Genomic DNA, 21,033 nt, shown 5'->3' on the forward strand with positions numbered 1-21,033 from the left:
TGGCATGTCTTTCCCCCTCTCACACACAATTTCACCAGTCCTTTGCTTCATTACCTGTGAGTCAGAGTAAATAACAGGATGAGCAAAGGTGCCAGGGTACTGAAGTGTGCCACTGAGCAAAAAAAGAAAGAGAGAGAGAGAGAGAGAGAGAGAGAGAGAGAGAGAGAGAGAGGGAGAGAGAGCAGCTTTCTGCCAAAGCTCTTAGGACAGAGGAAAGCCTTGACAGATGCTAATTTATCTGCCGAAGGTTGATTTAGAGACAAACATTATAGAGCCACGGAGAGAAAGAGTTGTACACTGTTGGATAAGGATGTAAGGGAAGTGACAGATGGCAGAAGAAAACATCTGGAATGGGAGAGGGAGTCAGAGAGCACAAATATTTGAAGGAGAAAGAGAAAAATTAAGGCAAAGAAGAGGTCACAGAACACAGTGACATTAGCGAGTGAATGTACTAAAAGTATCACACTGTCCTCTCGTCTATTGTGCAGAATGAATATATGGTGTAGAGGTTGAATGTGAAACTCAGGGTCTTTTGAAAAAAAAAATGTAATTAAAAAACTGATACAAGTTGAACAAAATATGTACTCTTGCAGTACATAGTAAGTCCAAAATGGAGGAATGAATCACTGTAATTCATTAACATGAAGACAGAGTTCATTGACTGGCTGACAGATTCTAATTAATACCAATTTTACAGATCATTTTCTGCCATGACTGCTTGACAATAGTAAATGTGACATTGTTCTCTCGAATGTTTCATATTGTTTTACTCAAATACCGTAACCCTAACCCTTGAGGCTGACCATTGAAATCTACTCGTCCTAAAACGGTCTCAGAGTCTCCTCCATCTTTTCCCGATCCTTCCCTCGGGGCTGCAGTGCAACAATGTTTCATTGTGATGTTGATTGATGTGATGGCTTCAGGTGATGTAGTGAAAGATAATGGAGAGACGAAGAAGACACAGCTCGTACAATAATTGCCTAAGGCATGGACATCATCCCTTCACACAGCTGTATACGATGTGTCCTGAACATGAACAGCTTTACCTTTTTCCACTCTGATTTCATCCTTTATTAAACCCGCTAAACCTATTTAATGTGTGAAGTCCATTTATGTCTTTCCAGACATTTTATTCTTAGCCACATGAGGTAACAGGACGCGAGTAGGAGTACATGACTCCTAATATTTTATGTGTGCACATAGATTTTCACTGAGGTAATTTGACATGCCTACCATGGCCAGGTTATCAGTGAATGAATGGATTCCACAGTTTTTAAGATGGTGTGTTACTCATTGGGTGCTTTGTAGTCACAAAATGTTTGAGCTTTCTTTTCTTCCACTCAGCCATTAATAGACTTGTGAATAGGTTAATTTGACCACATTGAAAAGAATATTTGTCTCATCAGAGAAAGGTTCAATCTAAATATCAGGATTTGTCATGTAATTCATTCATTCTTATTCATCGTTAGAAGGAGGTAATGCCATTTTCCTGGTGGACGGCTTCCAAGTTACAAAAAAATCATAAAATGAGAGTTATACATGACAAACCTTAACACCGGTGACTGCACAGACGAACAAGTTGAATTGCTATTACGGGACTGTCAACTATACTACCAAGGCCCAGGGGAATATTGACTGGGAGTCATTCCACTCTGGAGGCAAACATTGTTGTTATTGCCCATCTGTTCACGCATGTGCATAATGCTTTTTTGCTACGATTGCGGTGCGCATGCACAGTACCGGTGTTTCAGAAAAGTTGCATTTTCATGGAGCCGGAGTATTTTCAAATAATTCCACATTGGAAGCTATTTTCAAAACATTTTTATGTAAACGGACACCCAACATGCTAAAAAAGTCCTTCGTTTTCATTAACCCTAGCTAATGTTAATGTAAACCCATCCAATGCACTTCAGAAGGTGTTTGTCATCATTCATTAATAGTAAAAAAAACAACTGTTGAATTGTGTACATTTTGTCATTCAAAATACATATGTAGAGACTCTTTTTTTAATGATGGGTAAACGCAGGAAAAGTGTTTTGACAGATCTGTCAGGCCAGTCACCTGATAAAGACCGACACATCGTCACACGTCAGATGATGCTCTGAGGAAGGCTGCAGACGCAGTCAGCCAGGTAAAAAACTTTTCCTGCATTTACATGTCGTTAAAAAACAGTCTATACATAAATTAAACAAAAACAACAACTTTAAAATGGTTTACTTCAAGAAAATATTACACAATTTTATAGTGTGTGTAAATACTAACAGAAGCATGACTTTGCTTTACCGAGACTTTAACTCTAAATAAGCCCTGCAATATATTTTTGTACTGAACAAGGCCTGCTTAATTTGTTCCCTCTCTATTTCACTGGAGGCATGTTGGGAATGGATATTTTAACTTCCATTGTGAAAAGGAGGAATGATCACAGCAATCAAAACCTCCTTCACTGTAGCCAGAGGCCTCTCACTCTCAGATTTTCATGTTGGTTTTATAAGCTCATACTGTCATTTAATTAATGTAGCATAATTCCAACAGTCTTCTGTGTCCTTAACCTGTTTTGACCAACTGGGGAATTTTACGTACTTCAACAAATAGAAATTCAAAAACAGGAATGCATTTTGTCTGCCCATCCTCTATGATTGGAATTTGCAATTAATCTAATCTTCATTCCTTAGCACTGTGTAGCCAAATATACATGTAGAAAAAGCTCGTGTTTAACATATTTTCCATGTAAATTTTGTGATGTCTCCTCACTCTGAGTCTCTGAGCCCCTCCATCTGAGTGCACAGCAGAATGGCCTGTCCCTCCAACATAAATTGACATGGTGGTGGTGAAAGCAGTCCCTGCAGCTGTATGCATATGTTCTCTGAACAGCTCAGCTGTGCTGTAACCGGGAAAATCAACAGAGAAATGCCGTCTGAGAGAAAGTGGCTTCAGTCAGGAGTGGAAATGGTTTGGAGGGCCACAGCTTGTGCCTGTCCAGCTAGTGAATGAAGATTAGTGTGGCTGTATATTTTCAAAGAGTCCAAACTAATTGTCTCACAAGGAGCACATATTTTCTTGTTTACTTTGCTCATCACTGTGGTAGATGAAGCAGAGCCTCTTCCAATGCCAAGATTGGTGGTTGAGTCCCTCTAACTCGCCCTGTCAACATGTCGGACGCCCGTTTGCAGAAGAAATGGAAATTGTGGAGGAAGACAAACACCAGAAATGGATGAGCTAACTCAGACCAACAAAGGCTTTGTGCGACATTTTACAGCAGGATGGATTTAATCTATAAGTGATGGGTGAGTGCTAGTTTTTTGTTTTTTTTTACTTTCTCGAGATTAGATTGCCGACTTTTGGCATTTGGTGCTGTTTTTGATTGTAAGTGGTGTTTCCCATACAACCGTGCACACAGACAGACAAGCACGCATGCATGACAGTAGTGTGCATGAGACTCATCGGATGCTATGAACCCCCCCCCCCCCCTTCGTGCCAACCTGTGGGAAACACTGGAAAGATGATCTGATGGTGAAGCTGCACAGTGGTGTGTTGTAGTTGTTGCTCAGCTGTGATGTTGGTGTGGATTAAGTACTGATGCATAATAGTTGCCTTACATTGGATTCGGATTGTTTATTTACTGTCATACATAATGTGTGGCGGGTTTGTGACTGCTGGCCCTAACTGAAACACCACCGCACGCTACGAGCTAAGACACAAAAAGTGCAGAGGTACAAAAATAAAACACAGTTGAACCCAGAAGACCAACCCATTCTGTCAAACATGGTGGTCCTTCACTTATGGTTTCTACAGGCCTGTGGACCTTGCATGTGACATTTATTGATGACCTCACTGTTCACAGGCATAAGATGAATGTAGAAGTATGAAGGAGGTTTCGGCGTACTCTGAGTGAAATGCACCAAAAGTCAGCGATCAGCATTTCATCATTTTGCAAGAAATACATTCAAACACATACAGCTAAAACAAACAAATGTTTCCCCGAGTAAATGGTAGAATATATTTGATCAGTTGGGCAACATCTTACTGGATGTAGACTACTGAAAGCAGAGTAAACCACAGCTTAGTGTTTGTAGTCGAAATCTGGTACCGCTAATCTCTGGGTTGATCTTTAGCCCAACTGATTTTTCATAAACCTTTTGCTCATTTCTTCTCGTGTTGAGAAAAACCTACCTATTATTGCACCTTGAGTGTAATCTGCTGGAGCACAGAGCCTGGACACAGAAAAACATGGAACTGACAAATATTTTATGTCTAGACTCTAGTGTGTGTGTGTGTGTGTGTGTGTGTGTGTGTGTGTGTGTGTGTGTGTGTGTGTGTGTGTGTGTGTGTGTGTGTGTGTGTGTGTGTGTGTGTGTGTGTGTGTGTGTGTGTCCTAGAGGAGAAGGCCATCCCTCGACAATGTCACCCTCCAGTCCAGCAGATAAGTACTGCATTTCTCATGTGTAATTTCAAGCACAATAATGATATCTGATGAAGAAATTCATTGTTTTGAGGTCCATTTGAAATTGTGGTCTGAAAAATGGATCCTATCACACCATTTCATCGCAGTTTCATCAAGAAACAAATACAGACACACACACACACACGCATACACGGACAAATGATAAACAATATTTGAATAGAGACTAAATTGCATCCGGGTATATGCAGCCTGAAAGGCTAATCTTTTGACAAGCTCTGTGTGTGTGTGTGTGTGTGTGTGTGTGTGTGTGTGTGTGTGTGTGTGTGTGTGTGTGTGTGTGTGTGTGTGTGTGTGTGTGTGTGTGTGTGTGTGTGTGTGTGTGCGTGTGCGTTCGTATGTGTGCGTGCGTGCGGGCGTGCGAGCAAGCTCCCTCATGCTGTTTTTCATCTTATGTCATCATCATGAGATAAACTATGATAAATCAAGATGACAGAGAAGGGAAAAAAAGATAAAAATTAAACAAGAGTTAATGCAGAAAGATATGAGAAAGAATACAAAAAGGGTGCTGCCAAAAAAAGGGTAGAAAATACAGAGAGACAAGAAAGATCTTGCCCACTTTGAATGTGACATCTTCAAAACAAAAAGTGAAACTCAAATGGAGCTTACAAACTCTGTGAGGAGATTAAAAATGGAGAAAAGAGAAGAAGGGTAACAAAAGAACTGAGTCTGAACTGTTGAGACACAAAGAGATGGATTGCAGCTATACAGCAAGTCTTTCTTCATCCTCTTCTTGATCACTTTAAAACAGGGAACTACTCAAAAGTGAAGTGGCAGAATCTGTCAGTATTAATAGGCATTGTGGCTGTCTTTCCTTCGTTCTGTCTTTTAATATCCTCTCATCTGTTCAATCTTCTTTCATGGAATCCAATTTGCTTTGACATGGCAAGATAAATGGAGGGAAAATGTCAAAACCAAATGAACAATAAATATTTCAGAAGCCCAACCAAGAGAGGGAATTATAGGGGAGGATAGTATTTTCAGTAATTTATTCTACCATTGCCAATTGGTTTTCTTCTATTAAACTCAATTCTCTTCAGTTCTGTAGGGTACAAAATAGTTTATTGATCATTCCATCATTTTTGGTCTTACATCTTATTACATTGTCTTTTAGATCATTGGTATTCATTGTGTTTACTTTATTGCCAGTGCAATATTTCACTTCCTTCATGCTTCATTTGCTGCATTTTCATTTGGCTGAGCTCTGCTTCCACCCTATACCTCATTCCCATTGTTCTGCTAAAGGGGGGGGAAAAAGAGCATCCCACTCTTTTCTGTCCACACTCAGTCCTCGTGTTTTTCAGCTAATGAACAGTAGATCTTCTACACCATAATAATTAAACTGCATGTAATTTGTAGTAATTGAATGTGGGTGTGGAAATGTGGAGCGGAGATGTACTGGAAATTGGAGTGGTAGCGGCGCATTAAGCACGAGTCTCTCTCTGTCTCTACATCTGTCTGTCTGCCCACTGAGTCAAGATAGTCTTTTTTATTTGGATGACTGTTGTTGTTTTCCTTTCTTCCTACTGCTGCAGTGGAGATGGAGGGTGAAGTGGAGGGGCGGGGTGGGTGAAGAATTAAGTGAAGGAGGGAGACTAATAAGGTAAGAGAAGGGGAGATTTGTGACAAAAAAAGGGAATTCAAGAAAAGGTGGAAAAGATCAAATGAAATGGATCGAAAAGTAAATAAAGGATACAAAATAGTTTCATGTGTGCCAAAAGTGAATGTTGTATGAAGTACATATGTACATTATATGCATAACTGAACATTGTTAGGTTTCACTGATATCTTACGAAAACATTTAGCACAAGGGCAGCAAAATATAATGCAAATGTATTGTCAACATTCATGATATACTTGTCACATACCCACCATACATTCATGCTCTGCATGTGAACATTTGTGGCCAATCAGATCGAGCCTTGCTTTCCTGGACATGTGACAAGTGTGACATGTCCACCTTCAGTGGGAACTGAAGGTGGACATGTCATTGAAAAAAAAAAGGGAAAAGGATAATAATATGCCTGTGTTTATTTTCATTTCAAACCACATTGTGGTTGCTATACTCCACAATATTGCAGCTTTAATCAATATCCTGCAGCCCTACTGAGCATGTTCCCCGCACAGGGAGAAGACCCTGGTCTGAATCCACTCTCTTGTTGTTTCTTTGTGGAGTGTTATTCATCAATACTTCAGCTTTCTCTCACAATCTGAAGACCTACTTTGATTAAATAATAACAACATGTTGGCCGTAGATGTGTATGCGGTTGCTTTGTGATGAACTTGAGACCTGTTCAGGGTGCACCCACTTAAATAAGTTTGATAAAGTGAGTGAAGAAGGCACATTAAGTCTGTGTGTTACCCCAGGTGTTGAGGCAGATTTTGGTGGTGATGTCATCTTAAGGTGAAGCTGAGAGCTGACAGTGAATAATAGGGAACAGCAGGCAGGACACCGTCACAGTACCCATGGCGATGCTATGATGTGGTTGCTTTCTGAGTCGCAGCTGGACACACTCTTGTCAAATTACGCTCTGTGGGATAGAATATCTCAAACAAAGCACTTATATGAGGTTGCAAGCTATTTGGCACTGGTGAAATGTCTTTATATTGTATCCTACACCATCTTTAACTCAGGCTTTAATGCTCTTTTTGTTGTGTTTGAAGGTGGGAAACAATATCTAGCTCTTGTTTCAAGGTGGATTTTCTTGTTTAAGTCTGTCTAGCATGACACAATCTATGTGTGCTTGTGTCCCCTTTGTGTATGTGTGGGTCTGTGACGAAATGACATCGGTTTCCAGTTAATTTAGCTGTGTCAACTCCTATCCAGCAGGCCCCTCTGTCAGCATTCATCAAACCACAAATGGTTTTCGTCTCATGAATATGCAAACACCCCTCTAGCCAATCAAAACAGCATCCTGTTCTGGCACTCATAACTCTGTGTGTGTGTGTGTGTGTGTGTGTGTGTGTGTGTGTGTGTGTGTGTGTGTGTGTGTGTGTGTGTGTGTGTGTGTGTGTGTGTGTGTGTGTGTGGGAGCACACACACACACACACACACACACACACACACACACACACACACACACACACACACACACACACACACACACACACACACACACAGGTGTGTTCCTTGAGGAACAATCATTCTGTTATAATGGAGGCAGCCCATCTGTTTCCAAACCATTCTTTCATTTGCTCTTCTTCCTGTTAGCTTGTTTTTGCCGAGCATTCAACTCTAAATGAGGGCTCTGTCGTTTGTTGCCCTGCACTGGTTACAGTTCATGCTTTACTGCCTTATTTTTCTGCCGGTGCAGTGATCAGTGCAAGCAGTGCCATGACTGTTGTAATTAGAGCGTCTATTGAAATCGACGTTATGCACATCTGTTGTATATCTACGTAGGAAAAGAGTGCCAGGCCAGACGCTGCTTTAAAGTAATTGTGAACATGTATATATAGGTCACATTGCTGTGTTTGAATCAGTATTCTGTCTTTTTTTCTTTTAATGTTGATAATACTGCTTGTCATCATTTTGTTTCCCACTTCCTTTTTTGTATAAAAGCACAGTTCTGACACCATACATGTTTTCTTTTTCTTTTTTTACCATTTATGGCATGAATTAAAATAAAAATGAAAAAGAAATGGTTCCATCGATGTCGTGTGTAAAATGTGCAAAATACGGCATCAACATTCATTTCTAATATAATTGTACACTATCTGCCTCCGGCTACAGATTTAAGGAATCGTATTGTCAGTTTGTACCATTCAGCTCAATTCAGACACTAATAACATTTCCTTGAGAAAGCATTGCCATTTGTTGACTCGCTGTTGTCATAAATCACTGTGATTGGCACTGCTGTCAGAAAGTGGTGAGACCCGCTACATGAGTGGCTGAAACTGAATTTGTACCTCACCATGCCATCTAATCTGTTTCGCATTCCAGTCAGCATGTTTTCACTTAGTGCTGCTGTATTTACTGAACATGTAGCAGTATGACAGGTATATTTGGAGCGTGAACACGCAAACAGTGATAAGTGTGATGAGTCAACAACGGTGCAGATGCACTAAATGCACCTTTTTACCAGCCTTTGTTAGTTTTTCACTTTTCTCATGTGATCATCTACCTCTGGCAACAGTGTCCATCTGCAGCTCAGAGGCTGTGTTCTTCCAAAGTTTAAGTTTAAGTTTAAGTTTAACAGAAAGACCTGCCTACAGCCCTTGCTGATTTGCATTGTATTGCTTTTGTCTTTTCCTGACGGCTTCACTCATCGAGTAAATGCAATGACAAAAAGTAAATGGAAAAGACAAGACAAAAGACAAACAGGGGAATTATTGACAAAGTGGAATAAGCAAAGACAATACAGAAAAAGAATATGACGACTTTGTATATTTTTTGTATTATTGATTCTCTTTATATTTCCTTTTCCTGTGATTCCATAACGTGTAACGGCGAGTGTGTCTGTTTCTGTCTGGTGGCACCATGAGCTACTCCTTGCAACATGCTCAGGAAGTACCCCGCCATCGCCCATGATCAGCTGGATAAAGCAGTAAAGAAGATGGATGGGTCAATGAAATAATGCTCGAGCAATTAATGTAAAGCAGGATCACAACTCTTTGGTATTCTTCAGTCTGTTATTATTTCTTTTTTTTTTTGGCAACATGTATCTAGCTGAGCAGATGTCTCTTAAACAATGTCACAACTAATAAAACGCATAGTAAATGATGCGGTTATATAACATAAGACCTTGAAGACCTTTTACTGGGGTCAGCTTTGCTCCGTACCTTCTTTCTCCTCTATTATTAATCTCAGCAAAGCAAAACTGGCAGCATTTCAGGGACACTAGCAGATGAAAGAGGGCAGAGTGATTGATGTCAAACATCGCGATTGTTACATTATCACACTTCTTTTCTGTTGTTGTTGTTGTTGTTTTAGTAAGTTAATATATCGCAATATCTAAGTGGAGCGTTACAATTGTGAAGAATTTGATTTTTCATGGCTCTTCCATTGAGACAGTGACATCAACCTGAATCCATATGGGAGGACATCTAATGTTGGAACGGCTTCACTACCTCCAGAAATGTGGCATTCAAGAACTGCACCTGTGCTACCTGCAGCACACCATGATGCCCTCACAGACTGATTTGTTGCATCCTCTGGTAATGTACTTGGTAAACAATATAAATAGATGCCGAAATTGTTCTTTGAAAGTAGTAGTTGCATACTGTATGGGCCCAATATTTGTATTTTAGCCACTTCTGATCAAGACATATGTGACACATTTGCTTACACAGATGCAACTATTGTGCCCTGCTCGCAATACAAGTAGTTTTGTTTGGTAGCAGTTTAACAGTCCAAAATTGCCGTGATGTTGAAGCCAGCGGCAGCGATTTAACCGATCTTTTCCAGATGTATAATATTTAAATCAAAGTGCTGGTTCTGTGCTCTTTTATCGTTCCATCAGTATGCTGCCACAGCCACTTTTGGAGAACAAAATGACTCACTTGCACAAAGTAGTGGACGACTTGTACCCGTGACCAGCTTTTCAAAATGTACTACGCTGACCACAGGATGCTCACTTACTGATTGTAATCATGCAGTTCTCAACATGCCAGAGTCCTACAGATTCCTTCAACCCTTCTCAGCTGCTCTGCGTAGTGCTTGGCTTTTTGAGTCAGTCAAAGTACACACATCTATCTATCTGGTTTCTGAGCAGAGATGTTGATGGTTTTGTTTCTGACAATGTCCACTAACATTACCAGAATGGTCTCAAACTGTCTCATGCATCCTCCTCTATGCAGAAACAGTACATTTGTGTTCCTGCAGCATTGGAAACAATATCCGTCATTTGGAACGACGTATCAATGTGGTACTATGTGGATGGTTGGTGTGAAATATAACTGGATTCTCTGCTTGTTTAATTTTAGAAGTGAAAAATATGAGGAATAGTTGATGATGATGATCTATTTAGGTCAATATGCATTCATATGCAGATTTTATTGTGTGTTCATCCTAGATCCACACTGACGTCTGTATAAATACTTTGATTTGAAACATTCGATGGTGAATATTTCACACAGATGTGTCATCGCTCTGTTGTGCTTGCAGTGTGTAACCAGGCTTATTGTCTGCTGACAGCTTGTTTTTACTCAGTGCATACAGTGTTCTCGGCAACGTATAATTTTCCATCGTGGCTGCGAATGATAGATATCTGAAAGATCATGAAGGGAAGTCAATTGTTTTTCAATTGGTTGACTCCTAACATTATGCCCTACTGTTAAATCTAATGGTTGGGTGGACAATGCATATTTGACCTCATTAAAATAAGGTGCATTCATTATTACATGTATTCATTGCTGCATCCTTCAGCATTTCCAAGTGAAGTGGAAGATTTAATTTTCTGTTTTTTTTACACGATTTATATGCAAACAAGGTGAGTTGTGTGTGTGTGTGTGTGTGTGTGTGTGTGTGTGTGTGTGTGTGTGTGTGTGTGTGTGTGTGTGTGTGTGTGTGTGTGTGTGTGTGTGTGTGTGTGTGTGTGTGTGTGTGTGTGTGTGTGTGTGTGTGTGTGTGTGTGTGTGTGTGTGTTCAGACTTCACATGCTTGCTCGCATTCACACATGTAGTACACAGACCGTCTCCATCTCACTCATTGATGGACTATTTAGAGATACTAACAAGGATTATGTTTATGCTTCATGCATTTCAGTCTTGAGGAGTAATGTGATGTGGTGCTAAATATTCAGCACAATATGGTGGCTAATGTTAGTTGTGTGTCTGTGTGTACAATATGTGTGAGCTGATTTCTTTCCACCTGATGCCCACAGGGGAACAAGGTCACAACATGTAATCATATGCCACAAATAAACTCATGTTGGCTAACTAACTGCTTTTAGTACCATTTAATCTTATACACAAGTTTTTAGTCGTTTAATCAAGGTGATTCTTTCATGTAAGTTAAGAATCCAGCAGCAGAAGTCCGACAAAAACAAATATCTGATTCGATGCCGGTTCAGAATTCTTATTTTCCATATCTGTTCGTTTAATTGGTATTATTTGGGTCTTTTCTGCATAATTGGAACTGGAACTGAAACATCACACTGCTTTTATTAAATGTGTGCATGCATTGATTAGGAGGCACCTTTGACAGGTTGTCCATCATTTCAGTATGTCACGACACATCAATCATAACTTCACAATTAATTTACTGCTGCATGTGGTGTTTCCTGACATTCTTTTTCTGATGGAAGTGATGAATGTCAGAATGTAATGACATATGTTAAAACTAATATGTCTGGCAAGCTTTGTATTTTCCTAAAGATTTGAAGTCACAGTGTGTAATAGAGCAATTAAAACGTTCATATTTGAATACATTCATAATAAATGCATCCATTACTTTTCCAATATCAGTCCTTTTGGAATCAACACAATATATCATTGATATACAGGCTATCCATTGTTTGTTGTCATTTTGTATTCTCCTTTGATAGTTAGTGAAATGATTGTGATGCACTAGTTTTTACCGAAACAATAAATTAACTTGTTACAGACTGACGATGCATGGATGGGTGGATAAATTCACTTATAGCATTCCTTTTTTTCAACCAATGGGGATGGCTGCTTTGCAAAGTGCTCAGCCTCCATTGAGAGACATTATGGATTCAGTGTCGTTCCCAAGGATACATGGGTGGGGTGTCATGGGGGCTGAAATTATCAACCTTGTAATGGAAATCAACCCACAGTATCAACTAAGATTTGAGGGGTTTCATCAGATGACAGATGGCAGCAGTTATTATTGTGGAAGCTACACTTACGTTGAGTTTCTTTGTAAGAATATTTAGAAAATGACAGCCAGTTAGTTTTGTCGGACACATTATAAAAATATATTGTATCTCCAATTCAATTTTTTTATTTTTTTTTAAATTAAGAAACCACATAAAGCTCTAACAAGGATTAGGCTTTCTAAGAGAGTCTTGATTTATTTCACTTGGTCATTTACCCTCTATGGGAGTGAAACTTGAGTGACTATTTCTGACACTATGATTTGTCAAGAAACAGACTCACTGTGAACAATTAGCCCCCTGACTTGAAATGTCATTTGATGCATTAGACCGTGGGAGCACATGAAAGATCTATTCATTAACTTTTTTGATCTTTCATACCTTAAGGCTTTGTTGAATCATTCCCATTTGCTCCCTGTGCAGCTCTGCTGAACATCCCAGCAATTTCGGGCTAATATCAGAAATTTAAAAAAAAGAGTACTGCAATGCAACTTGGTAAGCTGTCACTGAAATTTGCATAGCCTCATTTAGTAGTTCATTACTGGCCAAGACCAAAAGGAATGAGCAATTTAAGGCTAATTCACAATCAATTTCGTGATGCAAATCAAGTCAGATGAGTGTAAAATATTTAGTTTTAACCTCTGTCAACACTATAATGTCTATGAGGATTGTTCAATACACATCTTCTCATTAATTTAAATCTTATTTGAATTAGCATGTGGGATGATGGGTAACACTGATATGGATGTTATCCATAATAAGCCAATCACAGAGATGCCAACAGAGCGACCCACCAAGCAAACCCTGACATAGGAATCTATCATCAACAAAGGACATGACACCGTCAGTCTCAGATGAATACATCTGTCGCCATGACGATAACTCACTGAACTTAAGAATCTTCCTGCTGCTGCTAGAAACCAAGGCAGACAATGACCTTGTGCTGGATCTTTTTGCACCGGAGCCCATTGGCTGTAATTGCTTGTCAAGCAAGAGACGTGTGGTTTGACAGAGTGGTCGGAGAGCATAATCCAGGTGTTTGCAACATCAATGTGAGCTCTACTGAACACTGATTGAAGACTATAAGAATACACCATGACCTCTATGCTTTATAAACTGCATCATATTCACTGCTGCATTTTTACTTTAGATTACAATTTGTAGGACAGTTTAGTATATATACTTGAGAGCATCTTAGGAAAGTTTGTTTTATTTTCACAATTTCAGCGATGCTTCCTTTTATCTGGACAACATGACCCAGCACATATAACTTCAAAACCTGCTTATTCTACAGTTCAAGTTTTTTAATATATATTTTTTTTCACCTGGCCTTGGTTTAGTTGAATTTCAGAAATGCTCAATAGAAAGCTTTTTATAAAGCCGGAGGCAATGTTTATGTCTGCAACCCAATGTTTTTAATGTGATGTGTTCAAAATGCTATATCAGAATTTTTTAATCACACACGTTAATTCACTCAAACGTGATTAGGTTGTGTGACTAAACTCAAACCTTCAGTGTCACATATTTATAAATGTTAAGTCTTAAAAAAAAGCTTACTTACTCCAGAGCACCTTGACAATCAAATAGAAATTTAGCACACATGCTATTCATTCAAGACTGCTTGTATTATGTTTTTCGGGGCAAGGCAGCTGATTTGCACATGCGCACAAATTAGGCGGAGGAATTACAGGACGTCTTCTCATGGCCTCATTGCTGTCACTCAATTTGTATAGTACCAGACATTAGGACCATTTATTGCAATCATTGTGGAAAAAAAACAAAAATTGTTCCACGATTTGATCACTTGAATGGGTATGCCAATCTATAACCTTTTCATGCACAATAATTTTACGACTATTAATTGCAAATGAAGAAAAAAGTACATTGTACTTCTTCTTCCTCTACTTCATCCACAATTTTATCTCTTGATTCTTTAAGTTTGTTTTTTTTTGTTTGTTATTTTTTCCAGAAACCCTGAAAGATGATGATGATGATGATAAGCATAGTTTGAGCTTTCACAACTCATAACTCGAGCTTTCATTCATAGTTTTAAGTATTTGTGGCCGTATTCAAAAGACCGATGGTGACATTGTCAGTGTAATTATACTAATGAGGTCTGGCCGACCTTTTAATGCAGTCAGTCAATATTATACCTCTGTCCTCACTCTCTGTGTGTGCGAGGGCCTGTGGGTGCATGCTCATTTATCCTTGTGTTATGGTTCAATTTTCAACACTGATGGCCAGCATATTCATCTTTTGGAATAGACATCCACATTCACAGGCCCTTCTTTTGACTCCCATCCCATTATGTGTGCTATAGGTGAAATAAATAAATTGGCCTTCACACATACACAGACTGAGAGAGAAGGAGGGAAGTAAAAGAGACAGAGTGCCACGGCATAATTAGTTACTGGCTTTTCATAACTCATATCTTGGTGGAAGGCTCAAGCTCATATCACCATATCAAAGGGTATCAAAGGATATAAAGATAAGTCTGCATTCAGACATCAGACTTCAGAGTGTCTGGTTGTCTGGCCTGAACAAAACCCAGTTAATGACAGGAGATCACAGCATGACTCTGGTTAATGTGCACTGCTGCAGGCAGAGGAGAGAAGATCAAGCTTTAGACATACAGGTTAAAAACTGAGATCATCAAAATGTTGGCTTTTCAAACCTTAATATGAGAAATAACACACCGTCTAAAGTTAAGAGGCACTGCTCTCATAAGACCATAAGTAGGATGCTATATGAAATGGATATCATTGTGGAAAGCAAGGATTCTTAATCTAAAGTTCAACTTCTCTTCACCATCATGCATTCAGTCTTCATACCAATATGAATAACATCAATTTGCATGTTTGCGGCCTGTAGAGTTATAAATGACAATGGGAGGTCGGATTTATTAAGTGAAGTACCATCATAAACTGCCAGGTATACCTAATACATGGTTATTAGGGACAAGGGTACAAAATCATAGTATTGTGACACCACTGATTAACTATTCACTCAGCAGAGTTTAGATCTATTTCAGTCTTACATTTCCAATTCTGTGTTTTAGCTTTACCTTTGAGTTAAAAGTGGTGCTACACTGAGACTTTCCTGATAAACCTGATGAAGGTATTCATTACACAATTCAAGGTACTCAAAAACACATCAGGACAGCTGCAGTGTTTCCTCACAAATGTGTTTAAGGACTTTTGCGATAACTGGCACAAAGCAGAAAAGGCTTTCCTTTTGATCTTCACGAGTGCATAGAGACAGTTGTCTAAAACAAGAACCCAGCCAAAATCATCTGCAGTGTGGAGAGCCAGAAGGGCTGCAGGCATTCTGATTAGCGTGCATGCTGTTCTGCAAGCTTCACTTGCCTTTCCGTGTCCAGCTCCCCATTCATTTCCTTCATGTTTTCTCCTTCATGTCTGTCTTTTCTTTCCGCTCAGTGCTGGGAGGTGTGGAGTCACGTGGCGTGCTGAGGAAGATCAGTGACATGCTGGAGGTGATTCTGAAGAGGATGGACAGCTTGTCTAAACTCGACAACACCTCCTCCACAGATGCCAAGCGCCTGGATGAGCTCAGCTCTGCCATCAACAGGTACGTTGAGATTTCACTTTATCTACGCTTCACTTGTTGGATGTGTCTTCGTAAGTCGTATGTTTTTAATTCAAACAGTTTTTGGTTGTTAAAATAGGTGTACCAATTCTAGAAGTAAAACCTCCATTAACATGATGTCTCACTTGCTTCCTCTATTGAAGAAATGACTGAGGATATATAATATCATTACCACCTAATGGGGAAGAATTCTAGTGGCTGGTTTCCTTTAACGATCAAAAAACTGTTGCATGTTTGATATTTAGAGGACTGTTAGATGAAAAGACACATCTCACAGATGCATTTGTATGGTATTTGCAAGATATTTTTCACTTTTTTCACCTCTTAAATGAAAAAAAAAAGGTTCATCGCTGGCCATCTAATATATGGAAATCAGCTTTTTAACTCCCAGAAACCTTCAGGTGTGCAAACAGAAAGCAGCTGGAGAAGCTTTTTAATATAACGCAGATAACCCTGAAACACTGTAATGGCACTTTGGGCAAAGATATGTTTCTCAGTGCCATTCTTGATGTACGTTCCCTTCCATCCACACCAAAGTCACGACTTGAATCTTTTCTCCTTTTTACTCCTTTTGCAATATTGTATTTTCCTCTCATGCTCTCCCCTTTTCCATCCTTTCCTTTTCCAGTCGCTTGTGGAAATTGCTGCCTATTACCTCAAAATCGCTGCTTCACACAGACAAGTCTTGTATGACCTTGTTGCTACAGCTTTTATCAAGCTGCTCCTTGCTTTGCCCCGTTAGCGCCAAAACATCCAATTTGTCTTTTCTATCTAACGTTCTCTTCATTCGAACTTTCATTTTCAAACAGGACTGACTAAACTCAGCGGGAGTGATGTGATACACACTGACAGAAATCCCCTCACTTCCTCAAACCTTGTTAAATGATCCCAGATAAGCGCTCAGGTTCTGATCTCTACAGAGGCACTGGAGCGGAAGGATGGAACGATTAATACGGTCTGACGTCGGTGTTAACTGCAATCAATGTCTAGTAATGGGCTCTTTAATGCAGAGGAAGCAGCTCTACTCTTCGGCCATTACTGAGAATCACCCTGCTAAGAGTGTAGCTCTGTATCATCAACAACTTAAACAAGGGGTGATACACTCGTGCAATGTTTAGGAATGTGTGCCAGTAGAAGATATTAGGGATGGAGAATTATAACAAGAAATGTACTTCAAACATGGGCCAAAATACATTTGGTGAAACCACCTTTTTTCTAAAACATGGTTTTCCTTCCAGTTTTCACAGATTTGCAGATGGATAAGTTGCAAATGTGCGGCAGTGTCCCGGCAACTGAAAATTGATCATTGTTAGATAAAAATGATAATTATATTATGAGTTGAGCGAGTTCACCAGTAAACTGGACCAAAACGCATCCCATGTTTAAATCGAAGTAAAGCAAAACTCGTACATGAGAAGTGAAACTTAAGAGATTAACCATCATGTACAACATTTTCCTCACAGAAAAGTAATTTCTGGCTTAATACACAACATCTCGATGATATCCAGATAAATTCTTATTCAGATATACACATTTAGCACAAAGATTCCACCATACTTCTGTAATAAGATGTTAATGAATTATACAGTCACACAAAATTATGTGTAACTGTGATGCAACCAGCATGTTATAAATCAGACATTCTACATGCTAATGAATGCATGTCTGCAAATAGAGCAATAGATGTTATGATGAACAGGGAGCATTAAAACATCCAAAATAAACTTTCTTCAAGATCAGAGTTGAGCACAGACACATTCAGACACAAGCTGTGGACCTTGTTTGTGCTCGAAAAGTACTTTTCTTTTGGATGGCAATGCTCAGTGAACAATATGAAATCAAAATCAGTGCACAGTACAAAAAAAAAATCCATTTAGTTTTGAGTATGGTGTTTTTTGGTTTGGACTGAATAGATCCTCAGAGCAAAGCTGCTATGATAACCAGGATAAAAGGCTTGATTCAGCACACAGAATGAATGAAAGAATGAATGGATATTGACAAAGAAAACTGTGGTGGGCACATAAAAAATGTTGCAGTCAGACAAACAGCGTCTTCTTAATGATGCTTCCCTGGTGAAGGAAGAAATGTGTTTAACACATGAATGTACTCTGTTTGAAAATGTAACTAAACTGCATATGTGTGCCTGTGTGTGGGTGTATCTATGTGCATTAGTTCATTCAAGGTGGCACTTCTTAAATTGGAAATTGGTGTGAGACCAGAGCACATCCCTTTGGTGGAAGATATAGCCTGCAGGGATTAAGTGTACACACAGGCACACACACACACACACACACACACACACACACGCGTGCATGCACACATGCAGACTGTCACAATGGGGATGACTTAAATGCTTCATTGGTGGAGTGATTTTTATTTTGTCACTATTTGCTCACTGCAACCATTCCTTTCCCTCCATCTTTTTTTTTCACTGTCGCTCTAATTTCTTTTTGTTTTTTTTGTTTGTTTTTTTATACTACACTTTATCTTTCACTTGTTTTCATACATTTATAGACAGAGTGTGAGTGTAAGAGGTAGCAACGTATGAATGACATGGGGAAGTGTGATTTTTGCCAGTGGGGAGAGGAGGCAATGGGAGGAGAGAGCTTTATGAAAACATATCCCAAATCCAGGCCAGTCATGCACGCATTTACACACACACACACACACACACACACACACACACACACACACACACACACACACACACTGGGCGGCAATCTCATCTCTGTGTGAGCTTCATTGGCGCTGACACACTCCCATGTAGTGGTGAATGGGACTTGATGTCTGAGGCCCCAGCCTGCGATTCGCCCACGAGGCAGCCACTCGTTAGAGCAGAAAACGGAGGGAAATAACAAGGGAAGGAAAGAGAGGGACAGCAAAGCCTAAGAAAATGAGGGAGGGCAAAACGATGCAGAGTTGATTCACTCCGTTTTACTGTGCAGTGGATAAGAGAGGAGATTGGTAAGTCTCCCCTAAGGCATATGCTCTCTGAAGATCAGTGCTCTGCCTTGGCTTTACCTATTTCTCCTCCCTTAAGCACCCATTTAAGCTCTGTCACTAACAACATTGATCCCAGGGGTCCTTCTTCCACAGTCAGTGTCCTTGCTTTCCTGAAAGCAGGCAGCATCGAAAACATTGTAGATTCTTATTTTATGTCTTTTATGTGTTTTTTCATTTCTTCAACCTGGAAATGTGTTTGTATGATGTGATGACATATTCTGCAGGTAACAATAACAACAACAATGGTTTCAATTTACTGTGATTGCTTCCATTATGAACATAATGCAGGTCTCCTGTGTTCTTGAGTAGCCTTAAGAGAGTGCCTTTGTGTTGGTCAAACAGTCACAAAACAAAATGAATAGACAGGAGGATGTTGACAAAAATAGCCAGGAAGATGATTTTCATTTATTCATCTCTGCATGTTTTCACTTTCAGGTTTTCTAAGCTACTGATGTATGTAAATACTCTTTAATCAAGCTTGTTCGTTTTAACGGGGCAGTTGTAGGTTTTCTTTAGCTTCCACAATCCCAGGACATGGATGTCTGGTAATTGGTGACCCTAAATCACCTACAGGGTTTTCTTTCCCCCTGATATGTATCTCTGTGTTTTCTCTGTGTTGGACTAGGCAACCACTACTCCTTTATGTCAGCTAAGATAGGCTTTAGCCACTGCAACCCTAAGTCAGATAAAGCCGGCATGTAGGATGAATGGCTGATCCTGTTTGCTTTTGTTCATCACATCATATTTTATTCAAGGCAAATTTCAGTATAAGATGAATTCATTCCACCTCTCTCAATAAAAGTCAACTGTCTGCTGACTGACCAAGCAAATTTTCTAACACATTGAGATGGTGGGAAAGTCTGCATCTGGGCAGTTTGAAAAGAAATATCCCCCCAACTATACATATGAAAGTATTTAGCTTGAACATTTCCCTTGATGCAATCACTCCTATTTGTTGGTATGTGTAAATGTGTGTGCTTCCATTGCCCTGTGACAAACACGTGACCTGTCCAGGGTGTCTCGGGTCGATCTCCAGGTCACTGAGATGCACAGGGGATCTGCTCCATTGACTTTGTGTTGATTAAAGTAGTTTAGAAAATGGATGGCTTGTCCAATTGCATTCAATTTAATGTATATAGTGCCATCGACGAGATAGCCATCTCACAGCACTTTCACCAATATACAAACAAACAAACAAAAAAAACAATCTTTCTACAGAACGAGGATCAGGAGGTGGAAGACCTTTGCTTCACTGGTTGCTGATTGGGGGAAAGTATGTGAGTAATAATTGTAACAAGCAGCTGTAGACTTGAGATACAGAGAGAACAGAGTACAGTTGATAAGCCTATTGTAGGTAACATGTTATGGAAAGATAGAAATGCACGGAGAGTGAGAAAAAGAGAAAAACTAAGGTCTACCACCAGTTGAAACCTATTGCAACATTACTTGAAAATTAGTCAACTGTAACTCTAAATATTAACAAGTATGAAAGTATTAAGCCTTATTTTTAAAGTATGGACTGTGTTAGCATCCTGAAGTCAAATTGAGAGCTTGTTCTCCAGTTCATGAACCTTCCTCACTTGATTGTTTTCTTATTTTCAGTATTGTGAAAAGGAAAGCTGCATGTCTGCATCAACATGATTATTTATATAAAATGTAAGTGCTGGAAATAACTGCTGGAGAGGGAAATGTTTGAACTTAGTGACTCTTGATGGAATGAGTCAACATGCACTCAAAAGAAACAAGCTTAAGCCAAACGGAGAAACTCTCATATTGACACCTTGCAATGCGCATCTCCTGCACACTTTGGTTGATGGAAACAGCAACGTTCCTGCGAGAGGATGAATTCATTAAGAGAAGTGGAGACAGAAATAAGAACATGAAAACACATTTTTCATTTGTATCCTTAGAAAGTCTTCCTCTCATTAACATTGATTCTCTCTGGCTGCTTCTTTTCAAAGTGCTCCACTTCTACTTGGCATCTGTCAGTGGGTTTCCTCTTGTTGTTTCTTCACCCTCCATAGTTTCCTCCCATTTTGTCTCCTCTTTGCTCTTCTTCATTTCTGTTTTGTTCCACTGGTTTGTAAAAGAGCCAACTGTCGACATGCATCAAACGGGAGGAAGCTTTATTGCGAGTTGCCTGCAACAGTAGGCCATCAAATATGTATATCCTTGTACTTCTTTGATCAT

General features: G+C 39.5%; 1 protein-coding gene across 1 annotated transcript in view; it reads left to right on the forward strand.

Annotated features, from left to right (window-relative positions):
• LOC308149365 (alpha-1,6-mannosylglycoprotein 6-beta-N-acetylglucosaminyltransferase B-like) overlaps positions 1–21,033 on the forward strand; it is a gene marked incomplete at both ends in the record, with an annotated part of 118,012 nt that overhangs the window by 28,873 nt on the left and 68,106 nt on the right. Inside the window, one exon of the mRNA XM_080521076.1 lies at positions 15,672–15,822. Within this exon, the coding sequence (XP_080377202.1) occupies positions 15,672–15,822 (151 nt within the window). The remainder of the gene's footprint in view (positions 1–15,671; positions 15,823–21,033) is intronic.

Source organism: Blennius ocellaris (assembly GCF_963422515.1).
Source record: "Blennius ocellaris genome assembly, chromosome: 3".
Classification (NCBI taxonomy): Eukaryota; Metazoa; Chordata; class Actinopteri; order Blenniiformes; family Blenniidae; genus Blennius; species Blennius ocellaris.